Source organism: Nannobrachium achirus (assembly GCF_963921795.1).
Source record: "Nannobrachium achirus genome assembly, chromosome: 9".
NCBI classification, from domain to species: Eukaryota; Metazoa; Chordata; class Actinopteri; order Myctophiformes; family Myctophidae; genus Nannobrachium; species Nannobrachium achirus.
Window position 1 is genome coordinate 370,476 of NC_137818.1, and position 20,978 is coordinate 391,453.

A 20,978-nucleotide genomic window follows, 5' to 3' on the forward strand; every position below is an offset into this window, starting at 1 on the left:
AAAAAGTATACAGAAAGAGTTAAAATTGGGTTTTTATGTGGCCACACCCCCAGTGCATTAAGTATGCATGGATGTCATGATGGGTGGTGACCCAGCTGAAGTTAGCCACACCCCACAGTGTTGGGTGAATGGTAATTAGGGGAGGAGTTGATACTGTGACATACTTAGTATGTGTGTTTTTTAACTGACACTTTTGACCACAAGGTGGCAGCATCCAAGAGAAAACAAACAAATACCAAAAGAATACATAATTGCTCATAAAAACCACACTAATGAAGTACTTTCAACCTCCTAGAAGTACAAAACTATGGCACCACCTCTTTAAGTCCTTGTCAATATATCCAGGTTGGTTCCGCTTTGAATGTACTTTTCTTGGATTTATAACTTATTACAAACTTGTGAAATTGCCTGCTGCCTTTTAATTTAACATGCAGCTCGAAACATTCATCGCAGCCGCTCCACACAGAGCTAACGCTGACTCGCTGCTGTGGCAGAATCTCCGTATATCCAAAGGTTTGGATTGTGACGTCATCACAACAACCAGACTGCTCTATGAGACTGATAGACTATACTTCCGTATGGGTCACCGATTATCCTTGGTCCATTGGTTAGGAACTTAGCCAGGCTTCAGTGCTGCGCTGCAGACAGACAGACAGCGATATGAGCCTGTTCTCTGTTGCTTGAGTGACGGAGCCCGAGGCTCGGCCCGGCCAGACTAATTATTATAAATCTTGGGCCCGGCTCGGCCCGATAACGTCGGGTCGGGTAGGGTCGGGCTCGGGCCGAATTTGAGAACTCTACTCCAAACTGGTGATCTCCAGTGGTCATGTCATGTCATGTCATGTCATGTCATGTCATGTCATGTCATGTCATGTTGTTTTTAACAGGATCTCCATGGACGAGTCCAACCTGGTGATCACCAGTGTGAACAGAGCAGATGAAGGGAACTACACCTGCTTGGTTCAGACTGAAATGGAAACCAAGTCTGCCTCCGCTCACCTCATTGTGATGGGTAAGAACCCCATACCCTAAACCCTGGACATAACCCTATACCCCTACCCTAAAGCTCCTCACCTCATTGTGAAGGGTTAGAGCATAGTATACTACCCCCATACCCTAAACCCTGGACATAACCCTATACCCCTACCCTAAAGCTCCTCACCTCATTGTGATGGGTAAGAGCATAGAGTATACTACCCCCATACCCTAAACCCTGGACATAACCCTATACCCCTACCCTAAAGCTCCTCACCTCATTGTGATGGGTAAGAGCATAGAGTATACTACCCACATACCCTAAACCCTAAGCCTAAACCCTGGACCTAAACCTAAACCCCTTCCCTAAAGCTCCTCACCTCATTGTGATGGGTAAGAACCCCATACCCTAAACCCTGAGCCTAAACCCTGGACCTAAACCTAAACCCCTTCCCTAAAGCTCCTCACCTCATTGTGATGGGTAAGAGCATAGAGTATACTACCCCCATACCCTAAACCCTGGACATAACCCTAAACCCCTACCGTAAAGCTCCTCACCTCATTGTGAAGGGTAAGAGCATAGAGTATACTATCCTGGTCTTTATGTGATGCTCTAATGGACAGACATGCACTTGGTCTGGTCTTTATGTGATGCACTAATGGACAGACATGCACTTGGTCTGGTCTTTATGTGATGTGCTAATGGACAGACATGCACTTGGTCTGGTCTTTATGTGATGCACTAATAGACAGACATGCACTTGGCCTGGTCTTTATGTGATGTGGTAATGGACAAGTGCCTTTGCATTGTCAAAGTGTTCCCTCCGTAACAACGCATTTAGCTCTCCCCTTGTCCTTTCTAAAATGTAGACAAACTTTTGAGCGTTTCACGCGTTCCACCATCGTTCCACGGCTTGCAAACAACACAACATGATGCCACCTCCCGCTGAGCGGCTCCGTCCCTGCCCATGACGTGACGTCTTGCCGCTTACCCGATAATAGGCTCAACAAGCCAAAAGCTTGTTGATTATCCGGGTATCGATAACTTATTGATACCCGGGTATGGATAACTTCAGAACCGGGTCTGTAATGGACCCGGTTTTCGGGCTCCATCCCTAATTGTAAGAGGGACAGGCTCCCCCGTGTTACCGGCTGATACCCACAATAAGCCACTCGCGACCTACTTGTGTAATTTGGAACGAATGGCATCGTGAAGGAAAATTTGAATCACAGAAATTGGTTGAGAATTAGGAGAGAGGCAGACCTCTGAATGTTGTGCTGTTGTGTGACCTGTGCTCTACAGTGGGAGGGTTTAGACTCTGCTATGTGCTTTCCTATAATGTGTGTTAAACATTTAGGGATCGTGCATCAACATGGCCACACCTCCAGGCGCAAATAACAGGATAATGTATAGCGGGTAGCGTAATGTAATGTAATTATTGTAATGAATGCATTGTATACTGAGCATGTTGTGTTTTTATGAATGAAATGAATGTGTGTCCTCTCCGTCAGACCGGCCGGACCCTCCCACTGGCCTGAAGCTGTCTGATCCTTTTGAACGCAGCGTACGACTGACCTGGAGCCCTGGAGATGCAAACCATAGTCCTATTACTGGTAATACACTGTTTAATAAGACCCCTGGGGATACAAACCATAGTCCTATTACTGGTAATACACTGTTTAATAAGACCCCTGGGGATGTTAACCATAGTCCTATGACTGGTAATACACTGTTTAATAAGACCCCTGGAGATGTTAACCATAGTCCTATGACTGGTAATACACTGTTTAATAAGACCCCTGGGGATGCTAACCATAGTCCTATTACTGGTAATACACTGTTTAATAAGACCCCTGGGGATGCAAACCATAGTCCTATTACTGGTAATACACTGGATATACTAGCAGTAAGAATTTAATCGCTATTTGAATACACAAATCGGACAAAAATGTGTTTTTCAAAAATCGTCCAGATGGTGGCACTAGATGGGACAGATGCGTTTTGATTACATGACTGTAGAGATACCGTGTACCGGTTTGTGTGATTTTAGGGCAAAATCTGTAAGAGCAGTGTCCAAAAATGTGTCTTGCAAGAATCAGCCTTATGGTGGCGCTAGAAGAGGGACATGTGAGAAATGAGGTGTGGGGGAGTTTGTGGTATGACTGTATGGCTTTGCATGATTTTAGGGCAAATTCTGTAAGAGCAGTGCACAAAAATGTGTTTTTCAAAAATCGTCCAGATGGTGGCGCTAGATGGGACAGATGCATTTTGATGACATGAATATGTAGAGATACTGTGTACCGGTTTGCGTGATTTTACAGCAAAATCTGTAGGAGCAGTGTCCAAGAATGTGTCTTGCAAGAATCCTCATTGTGGCGCTAGAAGAGGGCCATGTGAGAAATGAGGAGTGTGTGCAAAGTTTGGCATGGATCGGGGCAACGGTGGCGGAGATATGAGTAGGGGAAAAGTGTGACGTGTGATGAGTGATGTGACGGACTGACAGCCGGTGTAGGTTTTGATAGTATAAGTGTATAACTATATACACATACATTATGTTTAACCATAGTCCTATGTCCATACCACCCACAGTGTTGTATCTATATATACATACATATGTTTGTTTAACCATAGTCCTATGTCCATACCGCCCACAGTGTTGTATCTCATTCATGGTTTGCCTTCCAATCATAGAGTACATAATACAGTGTGATGCAGATGATTGGTTGTTGCTACTGTCCAATCACAGAGTTCCTGGTTCAGTACGACGATGACGATTGGTTGCCGGGGAAGTGGAGGAACCTGTCATCGTATCCAGGAAGTCTGAACTCGGTGATGTTGACGTTGACTCCGTTCACCTACTACACCTTCAGAGTGATCGCCGTCAACGCCATCGGAGCCAGCCGGCCAAGCCCCGCCTCCAGCCGCCTGCAGACCAGCGGAGCGCGTGAGTCTGGACGACAGTAACACTATAAACTAAAACAATACCATTAAACTATTCACCATTAAAACATATAGACATTAAACTATTTACCATTAAAACATAATAGACATTAAACTATTTACCATTAAAACATATAGACATTAAACTATTTACTATTAAAACATAATAGACATTAAACTATTTACCATTAAAACATATAGATATTAAACTATTTACCATTAAAACATATAGACATTAAACTATTTACCATTATAACATATAGACATTAAACTATTTACCATTAAAACATATAGACATTAAACTATTTACCATTAAAACATATATACATTAAACTATTTTCCATTAAAACATAATAGACATTAAACTATTTACCATTAAAACATAATAGACATTAAACTATTTACCATTAAAACAACAGACCAGTGGAGCATGTGAGTCTGGGGGACAGTAACACTATAGACTATAAACTAAAACAATAGACCATTAAAATATTTACCATTATAAACATATAGACATTAAACTATTTACCATTAAAACATATAGACAGTAAACTATTTACCATTATAAACATATAGACATTAAACTATTTACCATTAAAACATAATAGACATTAAACTATTTACCATTAAAACATAATAGACATTAAACTATTTACCATTAACTCTTCCCACGCTTTGAACGTTCACGTTCGCCCGATTGCGCAAGACCTTACCGCCAATACGGCGCTCGTTCGGTTCGTTCGTCTGATGACTGTAAGCTGATGAGGCGTCGCGCGGCCGTCTACTGTAAACACATTTTCCGCGGTGATGGTGTAAAAAATCCATTATGCGTTAGATCAACGGAGAACAATTCACTTCCTTGTTGATTTCCTCTGGCTGTAAGGCTCTGGGGCCAGTGACTGGTCTTCTTCTTCTTCAACACATAACAGGCAAATTCACATTCATTCTCGCATGACGCCGCCCTCTGCTGCCTGGCAGACCAAAGTGCACTATTGCACAACCAAAAAAAAAAAAACAAAATAAATAAATGTCTGTCTGTCTATCTACTATAACGTCGCAAAGGTAAGCCGCTTTTTGATGGCGCCAGACCCAATAAATAAATAAATGATCTGGCAGTAGGAGAGTTAAAACATAATAGACATTAAACTATTTACCATTAAAACAACAGACCAGTGGAGCATGTGAGTCTGGGGGACAGTAACACTATAGACTATTAAACTAAGAACAATAGACCATTAAAATATTTACCATTAAAACATATAGACATTAAACTATTTACCATTAAAACATATAGACATTAAACTATTTACCATTAAAACATATAGACATTGAACTATTTACCATTAAAACATATAGACATTAAACTATTTACCATTAAAACATATAGACATTAAACTATTTACCATTAAAACATATAGACATTAAACTATTTACCATTAAAACATATAGACATTAAACTATTTACCATTAAACCAACAGACCAGTGGAGCGCGTGAGTCTGGACTACAGTAACACTAGAGATCATTAAAACATATAGATATTAACACTAGAGATTATTAAAACATATAGATATTAACACTAGAGATCATTAAAACAATAGACCAGTGGAGCGCGTGAGTCTGGTTGTTAGCAGGAGTGTTGGGCGGGAGGAGTAGGACGAAGATGAGTCAGTAGGATACAAGAATGCTCTTTTATTTGTGAACTAAAAGTCATGTCTCGGTTTGAACTGATAACTGGTTTAACTAGTCTACAGATGAACTGATAACTAGTCTAACTAGTCTACAGATGAACTGATAACTGAGTCTAACTAGTCTACAGATGAACTGATAACTAGTCTAACTAGTCTACAGATGAACTGATAACTAGTCTAACTAGTCTACAGAGGAACTGATAACTGGTCTAATTAGTCTACAGATGAACTGATAACTAGTCTTACTAGTCTACAGATGAACTGATAACTAGTCTAACTAGTCTACAGATGAACTGATAACTGGTCTAACTAGTCTACAGATGAACTGATAACTAGTCTAACTTGTCTACAGATGAACTGATAACTGGTTTAACTAGTCTACAGATGAACTGATAACTGAGTATAACTAGTCTACAGATGAACTGATAACTAGTCTAACTAGTCTACAGATGAACTGATAACTGAGTATAACTAGTCTACAGATGAACTGATAACTAGTCTAACTAGTCTACAGATGAACTGATAACTGGTCTAACTAGTCTACAGATGAACTGATAACTAGTCTAACTAGTCTACAGATGAACTGATAACTGATCTAACTAGTCTACAGATGAACTGATAACTGGTCTAATTAGTCTACAGATGAACTGATAACTGAGTCTAACTAGTCTACAGATGAACTGATAACTGGTCTAACTAGTCTACAGATGAACTGATAACTAGTCTAACTAGTCTACAGATGAACTGATAACTGGTCTAACTAGTCTACAGATGAACTGATAACTAGTCTAACTAGTCTACAGATGAACTGATAACTAGTCTAACATACAGATGAACTGATAACTGGTCTAACTAGTCTACAGATGAACTGATAACTGGTCTAACTAGTCTACAGATGAACTGATAACTGGACTAACTAGTATACAGATGAACTGATAACTTAGTCTAACTAGTCTACAGATGAACTGATAACTGGTCTAACTAGTCCACAGATGTTAACAGATGTTGTGTCCACAGCTCCAGATGTTAACAGATGTTGTGTCCACAGCTCCAGATGTTATTCCCAGGAACATCAAAGGTGTGGGAACGTGGAGGAACAACATGGAAATCAGCTGGGAGGTAAATATGATTATTGTGGTGACCAGCATGTTATACCAGTATGTTAATACCAGCATGTTAATACCAGTATGTTAATACCAGTATGTGTGATGATCTGGCTCCCAGACCACCACAAAAAAGGGGAGACGACACGGAGGTAAATGCAAAATAAGTGTGAATTTTATTTACAGAATGACTAAATGTAAGAAATTAAGCAAAAGGTAGAGTTTCCAACTCAAAAGGCAGGGAAACAAACTGCCCATTAACCCAAACTAAAGTAACATAATAGCAAAGAAGAACAGCTGCTCTCTGACGTCTGGCCGCTCCAGCGGCCTGGAGAGGACTGAGGAGGAAGAAGCAATGTTAAAGCAGAGCTTTTATAGTGAGGAGCCACTGGCCAGGTGTCTCCCCTTCAGCTGATCACCTCTGGCTCCACCCTCCAACCAGCACTGCAACAGGGTTGTTAAAGGCACACACCACATAACCCTATCAGGCCATAGGGGCCGTCACACTCCCCCCCTTCAAGACAGGGTCCCACAGGGAACCCTGGCCTAACTCGTGCCACCAATAACCACATATTAACTACCATTACTGTGTATAGAATTAAGTAACCAAGGGCCCCACTAAAACTAACCCCCCCAGCTCAATTCCATTCAGCTTCTGCCCAACCCCTATCAGCAACTGGTACCTTGGAGCCTTTAAAGGACCTACACCATGAATTTTCACTTTTTCTATTTTAAAACCTTTTTTTGGGGTCCCACTGGCACCTTCTATCCTCACAAAGTCCTATTTCTGACCATTGTGTCTTTCTCTGGTTTTGGGAAGACAGAGATGAAAAGCTTTCCACGGGTTCTCAGAACAGTGCTGTTCTGAGAGTTGATCCGTGTGACGGATTCCCGTTTTTTTTTTTTATTTTCAAACATTTTTTTTTTTTTCAAAAATTTTTTTTTTCAAATTTTTTTTTCCAAAAAATATTTTTTTCCAAAAAACTTTTTTTTCAAAAAACTTTTTTTTTTTCAAAAACTTTTTTTTTCCAACTTTTTTTTTCAAAAAACTTTTTTTTTCAAAAAACTTTTTTTTTCAAAAAGATTTTTTTTTCAAAAAAAATTTTTTTTTCCAAATTTTTTTTTTTCAAATTTTTTTTTCCAAAAAATATTTTTTTCCAAAAAACTTTTTTTTCAAAAAACTTTTTTTTTTTCAAAAACTTTTTTTTTCCAACTTTTTTTTTCAAAAAACTTTTTTTTTCAAAAAACTTTTTTTTTCAAAAAGATTTTTTTTTCAAAAAAATTTTTTTTTTCAAATTTTTTTTTCCAAAAAATATTTTTTTCCAAAAAACTTTTTTTTCAAAAAACTTTTTTTTTTCAAAAACTTTTTTTTTCCAACTTTTTTTTCCAAAAAACTTTTTTTTTCAAAAAGATTTTTTTTTCAAAAAATTTTTTTTTTTCAAATTTTTTTTTCCAAAAAATATTTTTTTCCAAAAAACTTTTTTTTCAAAAAACTTTTTTTTTTCAAAAACTTTTTTTTTCCAACTTTTTTTCAAAAAACTTTTTTTTTCAAAAAACTTTTTTTTTCAAAAAACTTTTTTTTTCCAAAAAACTTTTTTTTCTCAAACATTTTTTTTCAAAACATTTTTTTTTTGTTTTACTTTTTTTTTTACTCTAGACTTTTGCGGCAAACTTCTAGTTTTTATACATTATACATAAATACAATGCAGGTGGGGTTGATTGTCTAATGTAGATTAACTTTCCGTAATGTCTGGTCTAGCAACGGTCACCCTGTGTCATTTGACAGTAGGCCTATTACATACAACATAGGCCTACAGTAGGCTATAATCAGAGCTGCAACATTATCCTATTTTTGTATTGGCCCAATATTAACATTATTTGTTGTCAACGTGGGGTCCGGGGAGGAGTGAAGAGGAGGGGAGGGGGGAGGGGTGGAAAAACCCCACTAGATGCGCCCCTGAGCAAACAGAGGCCGTTTTGGTATTGCAGCTGGAGAGCCTCATTATAGTAGAGCTAGAATAAACAAAAGGAATGGTCAGAGTGTCTGTTGAGGGTTAAAACCTGTCAAGACTCAATTTTGAGCATATATTTATACAAAAAATATAGTTTTAAAAGCATGGTGTAGGCCCTTTAAGAGAAAGGTTAAAGCATACACAAAATAGATTTTGAACACAGAGTTAATTTATGGGCACTAAGTACAGTAACTCATGAGCATCCACATGGCACACTATGCTCTTTCCAATGTTTTTTTCCATGTTTTTCCTTCCTGTGTGCATTACAAATGCAGACAGGATGAGAATAACTCAGTGCAATGTGCGACTGTGACACACAAGCACAAGATCTCTCAAAACTGTTATTGCGTTTGCGTCTATCACGCTCTGAAAACGCAATATCACAACTTGGGATGAAAACATCATGTACAGGAACACGGGCACACAAATCAGACCTTTTAACCTTTGCTTCAGGCCGAGACCTTTCCAAACTAGGAAACAGAGCAGGCACTTTTACGGACTGACTCTGTTTTCCAGCTCTTTGGCAAGTAGGACAATTTTTTATGTACTCCGCCACGCTTCTTTTAACACAGGGCCAAAATAACTTTTCCAAAACCCTATTGTACGTTCTACGCACACCCATATGCCCCCACTCATAATGAGCAATGCGCAAAATGACCTCTTGGAATTTGGAAGGAATGACAATTTGGAAGACAGGGTCTCCAATGAACCCTTGGCCACGTGGCCCACACTTGCGCAGCAGCACTCCATTCTCTATGAAGTAGCCATGTGCAAGGTCTTTCACCTCACTTTTGGCGAGAACAAGATTGAACAGCTCTTTCAGTGTGGGATCGGCTTTCTGCTCCCACACCAACTCAGACTGCGAAATGGATAGTCAGTTTCATCCTGGCACTTATCGTCAACAACTTTTGTTTGAATAGGCTGAACCACTGGTCGATGAGCAAAGACCCTCTCCCCTGCTACATCATTCCCCAGCACTATGGTCACCCCATTAACAGGTAGAGCTGGACGCACGCCCATTCGCACTTCACCTACAAACAGATCAGAGCAGAGCATGAACTTGTGTACAGGACAATGAAAAACAGACATTTCCATGCCCAACACAGGAATGAACAAACCAGTATTGGTTGCTCCAGAAAATGGCAGAACAGAGGCAAGGATAAATGAATTACATGAGCCCGTGTCTCGCAAAATAGTTACTGGCACCTTCTCCGGATTACCAATCGACGACACATGTCCCTTTGACACAAACGGCAAAAAGGCACTGGGCACCTCCTCAGCACTAGGCTGACCCACCATGCCACCTGAAACTGACACAGCAAACGCAGACGGACTAGGCATATCTGATGTGTTCTCATTACGTGCCTCAAGCATTGCACACTGCTTTTTCCAGTGTCCTGGTTGGTGACAATAATGACAGACATTATCAGGGTTCTGTACGCCTCCAGCACGGCCACTAGGTCCGCTCCCAGCCCCACTGGCCCTGCCAGGAACATACTTTCCCCCAACAACCTGTCCTGCCACTCTACCCCCAGAGACTAAGCTGTGATTAATTCCAAGATGGCGCCGTGGCATGGCGACACGTTGAGAGCTGCTCTTGCCTTGTTGCTGGTTTTTATGTTGTATGTCACTGTTTTTGCACGTAATGCGTCCTGTACGATGACCTACGATCGCCAGACGTTACTGGACTTGAGATTTGTTGCCTCGGACGTTTTTAGACCGGATTTGCCGGGAGAACTGTATAACAACAACAGCAGCACGGTTCCACCATGGCGTGGCCATAGGAGGAAGAGAGGGAAGCGAGGGGGTTCACTAGTGAAGCTACGTGGACGCCCTTCGCGACCACCCATCCCCAGCATACTGTTGGCAAACGTCCAAGCGATCGACAACAAGATGGACGACCTCCGAACCCGGCTACGCGTTGAAAGGGATATAAAGAACTGCTGTGTGCTCTGTTTCACGGAGACGTGGCTGAAGGCTGACGTTCCTGACAGGGCGGTACAGCTAGATGGCTTCTCTGTGTTCCGCACGGACCGTTCAATGGCAAACACGGGGAAGACGAAAGCGGGCGGTGTTCTGTTTTACATCAACGACTCTTGGTGCACTAATGTGGATATGGTCTCACACCACTGCTCGTCGGTGCTGGAGCACTTAACACTACGGTGCAGACCGTTTTACCTACCCAGAGAATTTCCTTGTGTGTTGCTGACGGCTGTATACATCCCACCAGAAGTGAATGCATCCGAAGCTATGGACGAGCTAAGCGATGTCATTTGTAAGCAGGAAAATAAGCACCCGGAAGCCATTTCAATCGTGGCGGGGGACTTTAACCACTGCAACTTGAAATCGGTGTTGCCGCACTTCTACCAGCATGTTAAGTGCCCAACAAGGAAGGTAAGGACGCTGGATCACTGTTATTCCACCATCAAGGATGCCTACAAAGCGGTCCAACGGCCCCACTTTGGGAGATCTGACCACCATGCGGTGCTACTACTACCTGCCTACAAGCAGAGGATGAAGAGCGAGCAACCCAGGGTGAGGTCTGTACAGTGCTGGTCCACAGATAATGTATCTAAACTCCAGGGCTGCTTTGAATCGACAGAATGGTCCATCTTCAAAGACTCAGCCACAAGTTTGGATAACTATGCTGACACTGTCACCAGCTATGTTAAATTCTGTGTGGATATTTGCATCCCAGCGCGAACCGTTCGCTCATATCCCAACGAGAAGCCGTGGATGAACCAGGATACTCGTCTGAAGTTGAGGGAGCGCCGAGCCGCTTTTCAATCTGGGGACGAGGAACGGTACAAAAAATCCAGATACGACCTGAGGAGGGCGATCAGAGACGCTAAGAGACAATATAGGGACAAACTGGAGAACAACTATAGTGGCTGTGACGCACGGCGTATGTGGAGAGGGCTGCAGGCGATTACGGATTACAAACCGAAGCCGGCTGTTATTAACACCTCGGACTCTCTACCGGACGAATTGAATAACTTTTTCGCCCGCTTTGAATCTCACAACACGGACCCAGTTACACCGGTGCGGGGTACACCCGGTGCGGTGGAGCTGCAGGTGACACAACGAGATGTGAGTAAAACTTTTAAAAGCGTTGGGACTCATAAGGCGGCCGGTCCTGATGGGATTGCCTCACGTGTCCTTAAGTTGTGTTTTGACCAGCTTTCGGGAGTCTTTACTGACATTTTCAATATGTCCCTGTCATTGTGTGTGGTACCGTTGTGTTTCAAGGAAACCATAATTGTACCCATAGCAAAGAAAAAACCTGTCACCTGTCTTAATGATTATTGCCCTGTGGCTTTGACCTCTGTTCTTATGAAGTGTCTGGAAAAAATGGTTATATCACATATAACGCACATTATCCCTGCCAATACTGATCCATTACAGTTTGCATACTGTGCTAATAGATCAGTCGATGATGCTATTTCTCTCGCACTACACATTGCCTTGAAACATCTGGAGAATAAGAACTCTTATGTCAGACTACTCTTCATAGATTATAGCTCTGCCTTTAACACGATTGTACCATCTAAGCTTGTGTTGAAACTCAGGGGTCTTGGTCTGGGCAGTAGTATCTGCAACTGGCTGTTTGACTTTTTGACAGGCAGGCCACAATCTGTACGAATAGGGAACAAGCATTCATCTAAGATATTGACCAGGACTGGAGCGCCCCAGGGCTGTTGCCTCAGTCCCTTGTTGTATAGTCTGTTCACCTATGACTGTGTTGCCAGGTGTGGAAATAATTCTATTCTCAAATTTGCAGATGACACCACGGTTATAGGACTAATATCCAACGATGATGAGAGGGCCTATAGGAGGGAAATTGAAGAGCTAACCCTATGGTGCCAGAATAACAATCTCTCTCTAAATGTTAGTAAAACAAAAGAGATCATCGTTGACTTTAGGAAATCTGAAGTCAATCACAGTCCCGTAACCATAAATGGTTCACCTGTAGACATAGTGGACAGTTTCAAATTCCTGGGTGTTCACATAACAAACTCACTCACATGGTCTCAAAACAGCGAAGGTATCCTTAAGAAAGCGCAGCAGCGATTGTACTTTCTGCGGCGCCTCAGGAGATTTGGCCTAAGCACCAAGGCTCTTGTTAATTTCTATCGCTGTACCATAGAAAGTGTATTGACAGGATGCATAACAGTGTGGTTTGGTAACGTGACTGCTCAAGACAGTAAACAGTTACAGAGAATTGTGAAGAGAGCTGCCAAAATCATTGGCACAGAATTACCACAGCTACACACAATCTATAACACACGCTGTAAGAAAAAGACAGAGAACATCTTAAAGGACAGCTGTCATCCCGCCCATTCCCTGTTCTATCTCCTCCCTTCAAAAAAACGTTACCAGAGCATCAAATCTCACACCACCCGTTTCAGTAATAGTTTTTATGCTCAAGCAATCAGGTTGCTTAACGAAGAGATGGAAGCGAGACGTAGGTAGTCATGTGCAATATACGCAGTTTTTAAACTGTACACTGTCACACTGTATGGTTGTTTTGTTGTTTTTTGGGTTGTCCTGGGTGACCTGTTGTTGTCGTATTGTTTTGTGTGCAATAAGGCTGAGAGTGCTCTTGGCACAAGCATTTCATTGTTTGTCTGTACTTGTATGGATACGCATTTGACTAATAAACCGAACCTGAACCTGAACCTGAGATCCACCAGCATAACCCCGGTTGTCCGGAGCTACACTTTTGTGCGTCAATGCATAATCGTCAGCCAGCGCCGCCGCTTCAGCAGCAGTCTGAGCCTTCTGCTCACATATGTACACAGCCACAGTCTCAGGGATTGAGTTCTTGAATTGCTCAAGTACAATCAAGTCAGACAGGTCACCATAGTTCTCCACTCCTGAACCTACACACCAACGATTAAAGTGCATTGTTAAATCGCGAGCAAACTCCAGATAAGACTTATTTCCTCGATGCCAGGTTCTAAAACGCTGGCGGTAAGCCTCAGGCACCAACTCGTAGGCTTTGAGCACTGCCGCTTTGACCAACTTGTAGTCTGTACTGTGTACAGTCCTGTTTTGACATTGAGGCAAATGCCTCCTGCGCCCGACCAGTGAGAACACACTGCAAGAGGACCATGCGGTCCAAGTCACTCCAGTTCCGAGCGTCTGCCACCCGCTCGAACAGAGTAAAGAACACCTCCGCTTCCTTCTCATTAAACCTGGGGACCAAGCGTAAACTATTTACGATGTTATCCTTGTCACCTGATTCCTCCTTCTTTGCCTCCTTTAATTTTCCATCTCTCACTAGACTGAGCCTCGCTGTCTCAATGTCTAGCCTTGCCATCTCTGCTCTGTGCCTCATCCTTTCCATCTCCAACTCCTTCTCTTTCAACTCCACTTCCTTGTCTTTCAACTGCACCTTAACCTGCAACTTTAGGTTTAGCAGTTCTTTTTGCTGCTCAAATATCAAGCCAGCCACAGAGGGCACACTCTCCTCCACCACCACCTCATCATCATCATCTACTGTCGGAGGCGGAGTCAACACCTGCTGTTCATACAAATTATAATAGATCTCATGTTCTCTTTCCTTCTTTAATCACCAACATCAATTTGGTAGTGAGCACCAATTCTAATGAGCTGGTCACTGGAGCAGGCATCCAACTTCTCCTCTGACGGAGCTATCACAAACTCCTCCATCATGAACCCCAAACACAGGAACCAAAATGGACAATTAATCCACAGCCACCAGAACCAGACTGTAGGGCCTTTAAATGCACGCCAAAAAAAGAGCCAAATGCAAAAGAGCCAAATGCAAAAAAGCCAAATGCAAACCAGTTATATTGAGCCTCCCCTTTAACTGCAAAAAAAAACAACCTTTAACTTCAGGAGTTATAACTAGTCTTCAGGTTATAACTATCCTAGCTGTAAAACAAAAAATATAAGTGCCCCTCTCTTTAAACCCCCCACGCTAACTCCACCCAACTGCCTGTGCTTGGGTAGCGGTGGGTATTGATGCACTGAAGGCCACCGCAAAGGCCTAGCTTATACCAGGAGCAGGAAGAGCAACCAGTGGCTGGCGACCCACATCCACTCTCTGGCCGTGCCCCCGAGACGGAGTATGCACACGCCGGTGCACACTCGCAATCTGCCAGCCGCACCTTGCACCTAAAACCACCCCTGGCCTAAACGACTATTTAACCCCAGTAGCCCCACGCACCTCACAGGGACACTTATATAATAATTACAATTACATTTAACCAGCCAGGAAACGTTATTTTCTTTACTTTACCAGTACAAAAAAGACTAGAGTTGGCCCAACAAACTGATTTGCAAAAAACGGGTGACTTACGTTTTCAAGTCCGGTGACCTTTAACACACCTTTAACCACCTCCGAACGCTCCCCAACAAGCCAGAACAGGGAATTCCCAACAGTGACAACACTTGGGAGATTCCCCAGTTCAACAGCTCCACCACCTTGCTACCACCAAGGGAAGGTGAGCCTCAGCTTGACCACGCCCCAAACGCGAGCTACACTCAAACAGTTAAGCTCTATATCTTACCGAATGTTGACTTTAGACGAGCCCCCATTTATGATGGTCTGGCTCCAGGACCACCACAAAAAAAGGGGAGACGACACAGAGGTAAATGCAAAATAAGTGTGAATTTTATTTACAGAATGACTAAATGTAAGAAATTAAGCAAAAGGTAGAGTTTCCAACTCAAAAGGCAGGGAAACAAACTGCCCATTAACCCAAACTAAAGTAACATAATAGCAAAGAAGAACAGCTGCTCTCTGACGTCTGGCCGCTCCAGCGGCCTGGAGAGGACTGAGGAGGAAGAAGCAATGTTAAAGCAGAGCTTTTATAGTGAGGAGCCACTGGCCAGGTGTCTCCCCTTCAGCTGATCACCTCTGGCTCCACCCTCCAACCAGCACTGCAACAGGGTTGTTAAAGGCACACACCACATAACCCTATCAGGCCATAGGGGCCGTCACATAGTTATACCAGTATGTTAATACCAGTATGTTAGCATCCATGCGAGCCCACACTGTTTCGTAGGAATGGTATTTCTATTATTATGATGATCATTAGCTGTGTGATGTTGTCATTATTCATTATATTTCATGGTGGAAGAGGAGCTAGAATGTATAAATCATGTTAATATTATTATATTTCCTAGCCTCTAACGTACAGAGAGTGGAACAGGCCTAATCTAAAGTACCTGCTGTTATTATAATAATTATATTTAATATATTCCATAGCCTCTAACATACAGAGAGGTGTTATTATAATAATTATATTTCATGTATCCATAGCCTCTAACGTACAGAGAAGTGTTATTATAATAATTATAGTTAATATATTCCATAGCCTCTAACATACAGAGAGGTGTTATTATAATAATTATATTTAATATATTCCATAGCCTCTAACATACAGAGAGGTGTTATTATAATAATTATATTTCATATATCCATAGCCTCTAACGTACAGAGAAGTGTTATTATAATTATTATATTTCATGTATCCATAGCCTCTAACATACAGAGAGGTGTTATTATAATAATTATATTTCATGTATCCATAGCCTCTAACATACAGAGAAGTGTTATTATGATTATTATATTTCATATATCCATAGCCTCTAACGTACAGAGAGTGGAACGGGCCTCATCTGAAGTACCTGGTGTTATTATAATTATTATATTTCATGTATCCATAGCCTCTAACATACAGAGAGGTGTTATTATAATAATTATATTTCATGTATCCATAGCCTCTAACATACAGGGAGTGGAACGGGCCTCATCTGAAGTACCTGGTTTGGTGGAAGAGGAAAGACTCCAGAGAGGAATGGAAGAACGCCACCACCAAGTGGCTCAGATATTACATCTACGACGCCGACACCTTCACGCCCTACGAGATCAAAGTCCAGGCAGCCAATGACTTTGGCCTGGGTCCGGAGAGTCCCGTTATCATTGGCTACTCTGGAGAAGACCGTAAGTCTCACCACCAATCACATTCACACTTATTGGTCTGGTGTCTGGAGTCTCCGTTATCATTGGCTACTCTGGAGAGGACTATCTCAACTTACTAACGTCATTGGTTCATTTCAGAGGACTGTATCTCCTAACTTACTAACGTCATTGGTTCATTTCAGAGGACTGTATCTCCTAACTTACTAACGTCATTGGTTCATTTCAGAGGAGTGTATCTCCTAACTTACTAACTTCATTGGTTCATTTCAGAGGGACAGACGGGACTGTCACAATACATTACATAAAAGTGATCTGTGGTGTCAGTGGACCAGAGCTGGGTTCTATTTGAAAGCCTTGACGCTCAAGGAGAAGGATAAAGAAGTACACATTGTTTATTCTCAGAGTATTTTTGAGTGGTGTTCCTGGAAGGAGCTAAGCTAAACCATCTGGCATTGTCCAGGCTCTGAAGTGTGGCCTACATCTGGCCTACATCTGGCATACGGCATACATATGGTCTACATCTGGCCTACATCTGGCCTACATCTGGCCTATATCTGGCCTACATCTGGCCGACATCTGGCATATATCTGGCCTACATATGGCCTACATCTGGCATACATATGGTCTACATCTGGCCTACATCTGGCCTACATCTCGCATACATCTGGCATACATATGGTCTACATCTGGTCTACATCTGGTCTATATATGGTCTACATCTGGTCTACATCTGGCCTACATCTTGGCACAAAGTGCTGAATGCTTGTTGTATGGCCAGGGTTTCATTGGCCAAGGTTCGTGGGATGCTTAATGAAATAACCACTCACTTCACACTAGGATTTTTAAGTATATGTCCAGGTCCTACAGAAGCCCCTATCAACCTCAGGGTGTCAGACAGACTAATAATAATGGTAATAATGATGATGATGATGATGATGATGATATATGGTTATATCTCCAGGTCCTACTGAAGCCCCTCTCAACCTCAGGGTCTCAGACATAGAGTAATAATAATAGTAGTAATAATGATGATGATAATGATGATGATATATTGTTATATCTCCAGGTCCTACTGAAGCCCCTCTCAACCTCAGGGTCTCGGACATCGAGAGTTCTCAGGTCACGGTTCACTGGGATCCTGTGGCCAGAGAATCCCTGATGGGAGAACTGAAGGAATACAAGGTAATCAATCAATCCATCAATCAACCAATCAATACATCTAAATCAAACTTATTGATTTATATACAGCAAGGTGTTCAAATCACCAGGCAGACTTCAGGCCGCTCCACACACTTCTATGTTGTACTGATAAGAGCAATGTTCACCAAAGTATGTCCATTTGAAGTGTTAAACTCTGCTATAATGCTTGAAGTCTAATTTATTATATTATATTATATTATATTATATTATATTATATTATATTATATTATATTATGTTATTACAGGTGTATTACTGGAGGGACAGCAGTAATAATCTTGTTATTACAGGTATATTAATCTTGTTATTACAGGTGTATTACTGGAGAGACAGCAGTAATAATCTTGTTATTACAGGTATATTAATCTTGTTATTACAGGTGTATTACTGGAGAGACAGCAGTAATAATCTTGTTATTACAGGTATATTAATCTTGTTATTACAGGTGTATTAATCTTGTTATTACAGGTGTATTACTGGAGAGACAGCAGTAATAATCTTGTTATTACAGGTATATTAATCTTGTTATTACAGGTGTATTACTGGAGAGACAGCAGTAATAATCTTGTTATTACAGGTATATTAATCTTGTTATTACAGGTGTATTACTGGAGAGACAGCAGTAATAATCTTGTTATTACAGGTATATTAATCTTGTTATTACAGGTGTATTACTGGAGAGACAGCAGTAATAATCTTGTTATTACAGGTATATTAATCTTGTTATTACAGGTATATTAATCTTGTTATTACAGGTGTATTAATCTTGTTATTACAGGTGTATTACTGGAGAGACAGCAGTAATAATCTTGTTATTACAGGTATATTAATCTTGTTATTACAGGTATATTAATCTTGTTATTACAGGTATATTAATCTTGTTATTACAGGTGTATTACTGGAGAGACAGCAGTAATAATCTTGTTATTACAGGTATATTAATCTTGTTATTACAGGTATATTAATCTTGTTATTACAGGTATATTAATCTTGTTATTACAGGTGTATTACTGGAGAGACAGCAGTAATAATCTTGTTATTACAGGTGTATTAATCTTGTTATTACAGGTATATTAATCTTGTTATTACAGGTGTATTACTGGAGAGACAGCAGTATTAATCTTGTTATTACAGGTATATTAATCTTGTTATTACAGGTATATTAATCTTGTTATTACAGGTATATTAATCTTGTTATTACAGGTGTATTACTGGAGAGACAGCAGTAATAATCTTGTTATTACAGGTGTATTAATCTTGTTATTACAGGTATATTAATCTTGTTATTACAGGTGTATTACTGGAGAGACAGCAGTAATAATCTTGTTATTACAGGTATAATATTAATCTTGTTATTACAGGTGTATTACTGGAGAGACAGCAGTCAGCTCAGATGGCTGGGTGTGAGCAGAGGACTGAAGTCTAAGTCGTTCCCATCGGAGGGTCCCGACACCTCGGGGGTCCTGGAGGATCTGTTCTCCTACAGTAACTACAAGCTGTACATCGTTGTGTCAAACAACCGCTACGAGGGACCAGCCAGTAACACCATCCAGTTCTCTACCCCTGAGGGAGGTACAATTCATTATTATTATTATTATTATTATTATTAGGGTAATAATTATAATACAGTAACTATAACTATGAGGGACCACACCATCCAGTTCTCTACCCCTGAGGGAGGTACGTTTCATTATTGTGGGCTCACCTGAAAGGCGAGAACACTATGTTATCTTCATTATTTATACAGTGAACACTATGTTATCTTCATTATTTATACATTGAACACTATGTTATCTTCATTATTTATACAGTGAGTTCCGTCGCAGACAGTACAAAGAGAACACTTACGTTATCTTCATTATTTATCCGTCGCAGACAGTACAAAGGCATGGCCCTCAGCCAATGAGGTGCAATTGAGGTGTGGACAATCTGGGAGTGGTGTTAGCTGGAGTATTGGTTCTCCAACATGCTAACATGACAGTTAGCATGTTGGAGAGTATAGTCACGAGCGAGCCCACACTGTTTCGTAGGAACAGTATTTCTAGTTATTATTAATATACAGTAACTAAGCACTAGGAAGGACCAGCCAGTAACACCATACAGTTCTCTACTCCTGAGGACGGTACGTTAAATATTTTTTTTAATTATCCCAGGATTTTGTAACCCATGTTTTCACCCAGTGCCAGCTGCGAACCCAGGACCTTCTAGCTGTGAGGCGATAGCCTCACATTATAAATATTAGTATTAATATACAGTAACTATAAGATGTACATGGTTGTGGTAAACAACCGCTACGAGGGACCAGGACGTAGGGATTTACACACATACAGCCCACAGTCCTATAAGTATCTTGGTGTCCACTTGGTGTCCAAGATGAACGCAGATTCTGTGTTCAAGAAAGCTCAGTCTAGACTTTTTCATTTGAGAAAGCTCAGATCTTTTGAGATCAGTAGGTCACTTCTTCATGTTTTCTACCAAGCTATCCTTGCTAGTGTCCTCTTTTATGCTGTGCTTTGCTGGGGGGGCAGCGTCACGGCCGATGATAAAAAAAACGGATCAATAAATTGATTAAAAAGGCTGGCTCAGTAATTGGCCTCCCTCAGGATACTTTGGATATCACCATAGCCAAGCGAATGAGGACCAAATTGAACACTATTCTTTCCTTCGAAGGCCATCCTCTTTATAAGGTATTTAAGGACCTGCGTAGTGAGTTTAGCAACAGGTTTTTGATGCCTATAATCTCTACTGTGAGAATGAAGAAATCCTTTGTTCCTGCTGCTGTTAGATTCCTTAACGAACAACGCTAGCTTTGTTTTGGGAGGGTGTTATGTTGTCATTTGTAAAGTCTGTTATTGTCACTTGCTGTGTATTGTATGTTTGTTATATGTTGTTATTGTTACTTGTGTATTTGTATTCGCTCTGGTGGTAAAACATGTTTCCCCTCGGGGACTAAGCAATAAACCCATACGTAATTAGTGGACGTATTCGTTTATTGATGTTTGTGAAGTCATTTGACAGGAAAAAGTCTACCGACTTCAGAGCTAAGGCTTTGTTCACTCCTGTGTGTGTGTGTGTGTGTGTGTGTGTGTGTGTGTGTGTGTG

General features: G+C 41.2%; 1 protein-coding gene across 1 annotated transcript in view; it reads left to right on the plus strand.

Moving 5' to 3' along the window:
- Positions 1 to 20,978, plus strand: part of nfascb (neurofascin homolog (chicken) b) — a gene marked incomplete at both ends in the record, with an annotated part of 89,637 nt that overhangs the window by 49,480 nt on the left and 19,179 nt on the right. Inside the window, 7 exons of the mRNA XM_080733923.1 lie at positions 888 to 1,012; positions 2,488 to 2,589; positions 3,723 to 3,920; positions 6,655 to 6,725; positions 16,477 to 16,699; positions 17,745 to 17,860; positions 19,238 to 19,448. Of these exons, the coding sequence (XP_080590049.1) occupies positions 888 to 1,012; positions 2,488 to 2,589; positions 3,723 to 3,920; positions 6,655 to 6,725; positions 16,477 to 16,699; positions 17,745 to 17,860; positions 19,238 to 19,448 (1,046 nt within the window). The remainder of the gene's footprint in view (positions 1 to 887; positions 1,013 to 2,487; positions 2,590 to 3,722; positions 3,921 to 6,654; positions 6,726 to 16,476; positions 16,700 to 17,744; positions 17,861 to 19,237; positions 19,449 to 20,978) is intronic.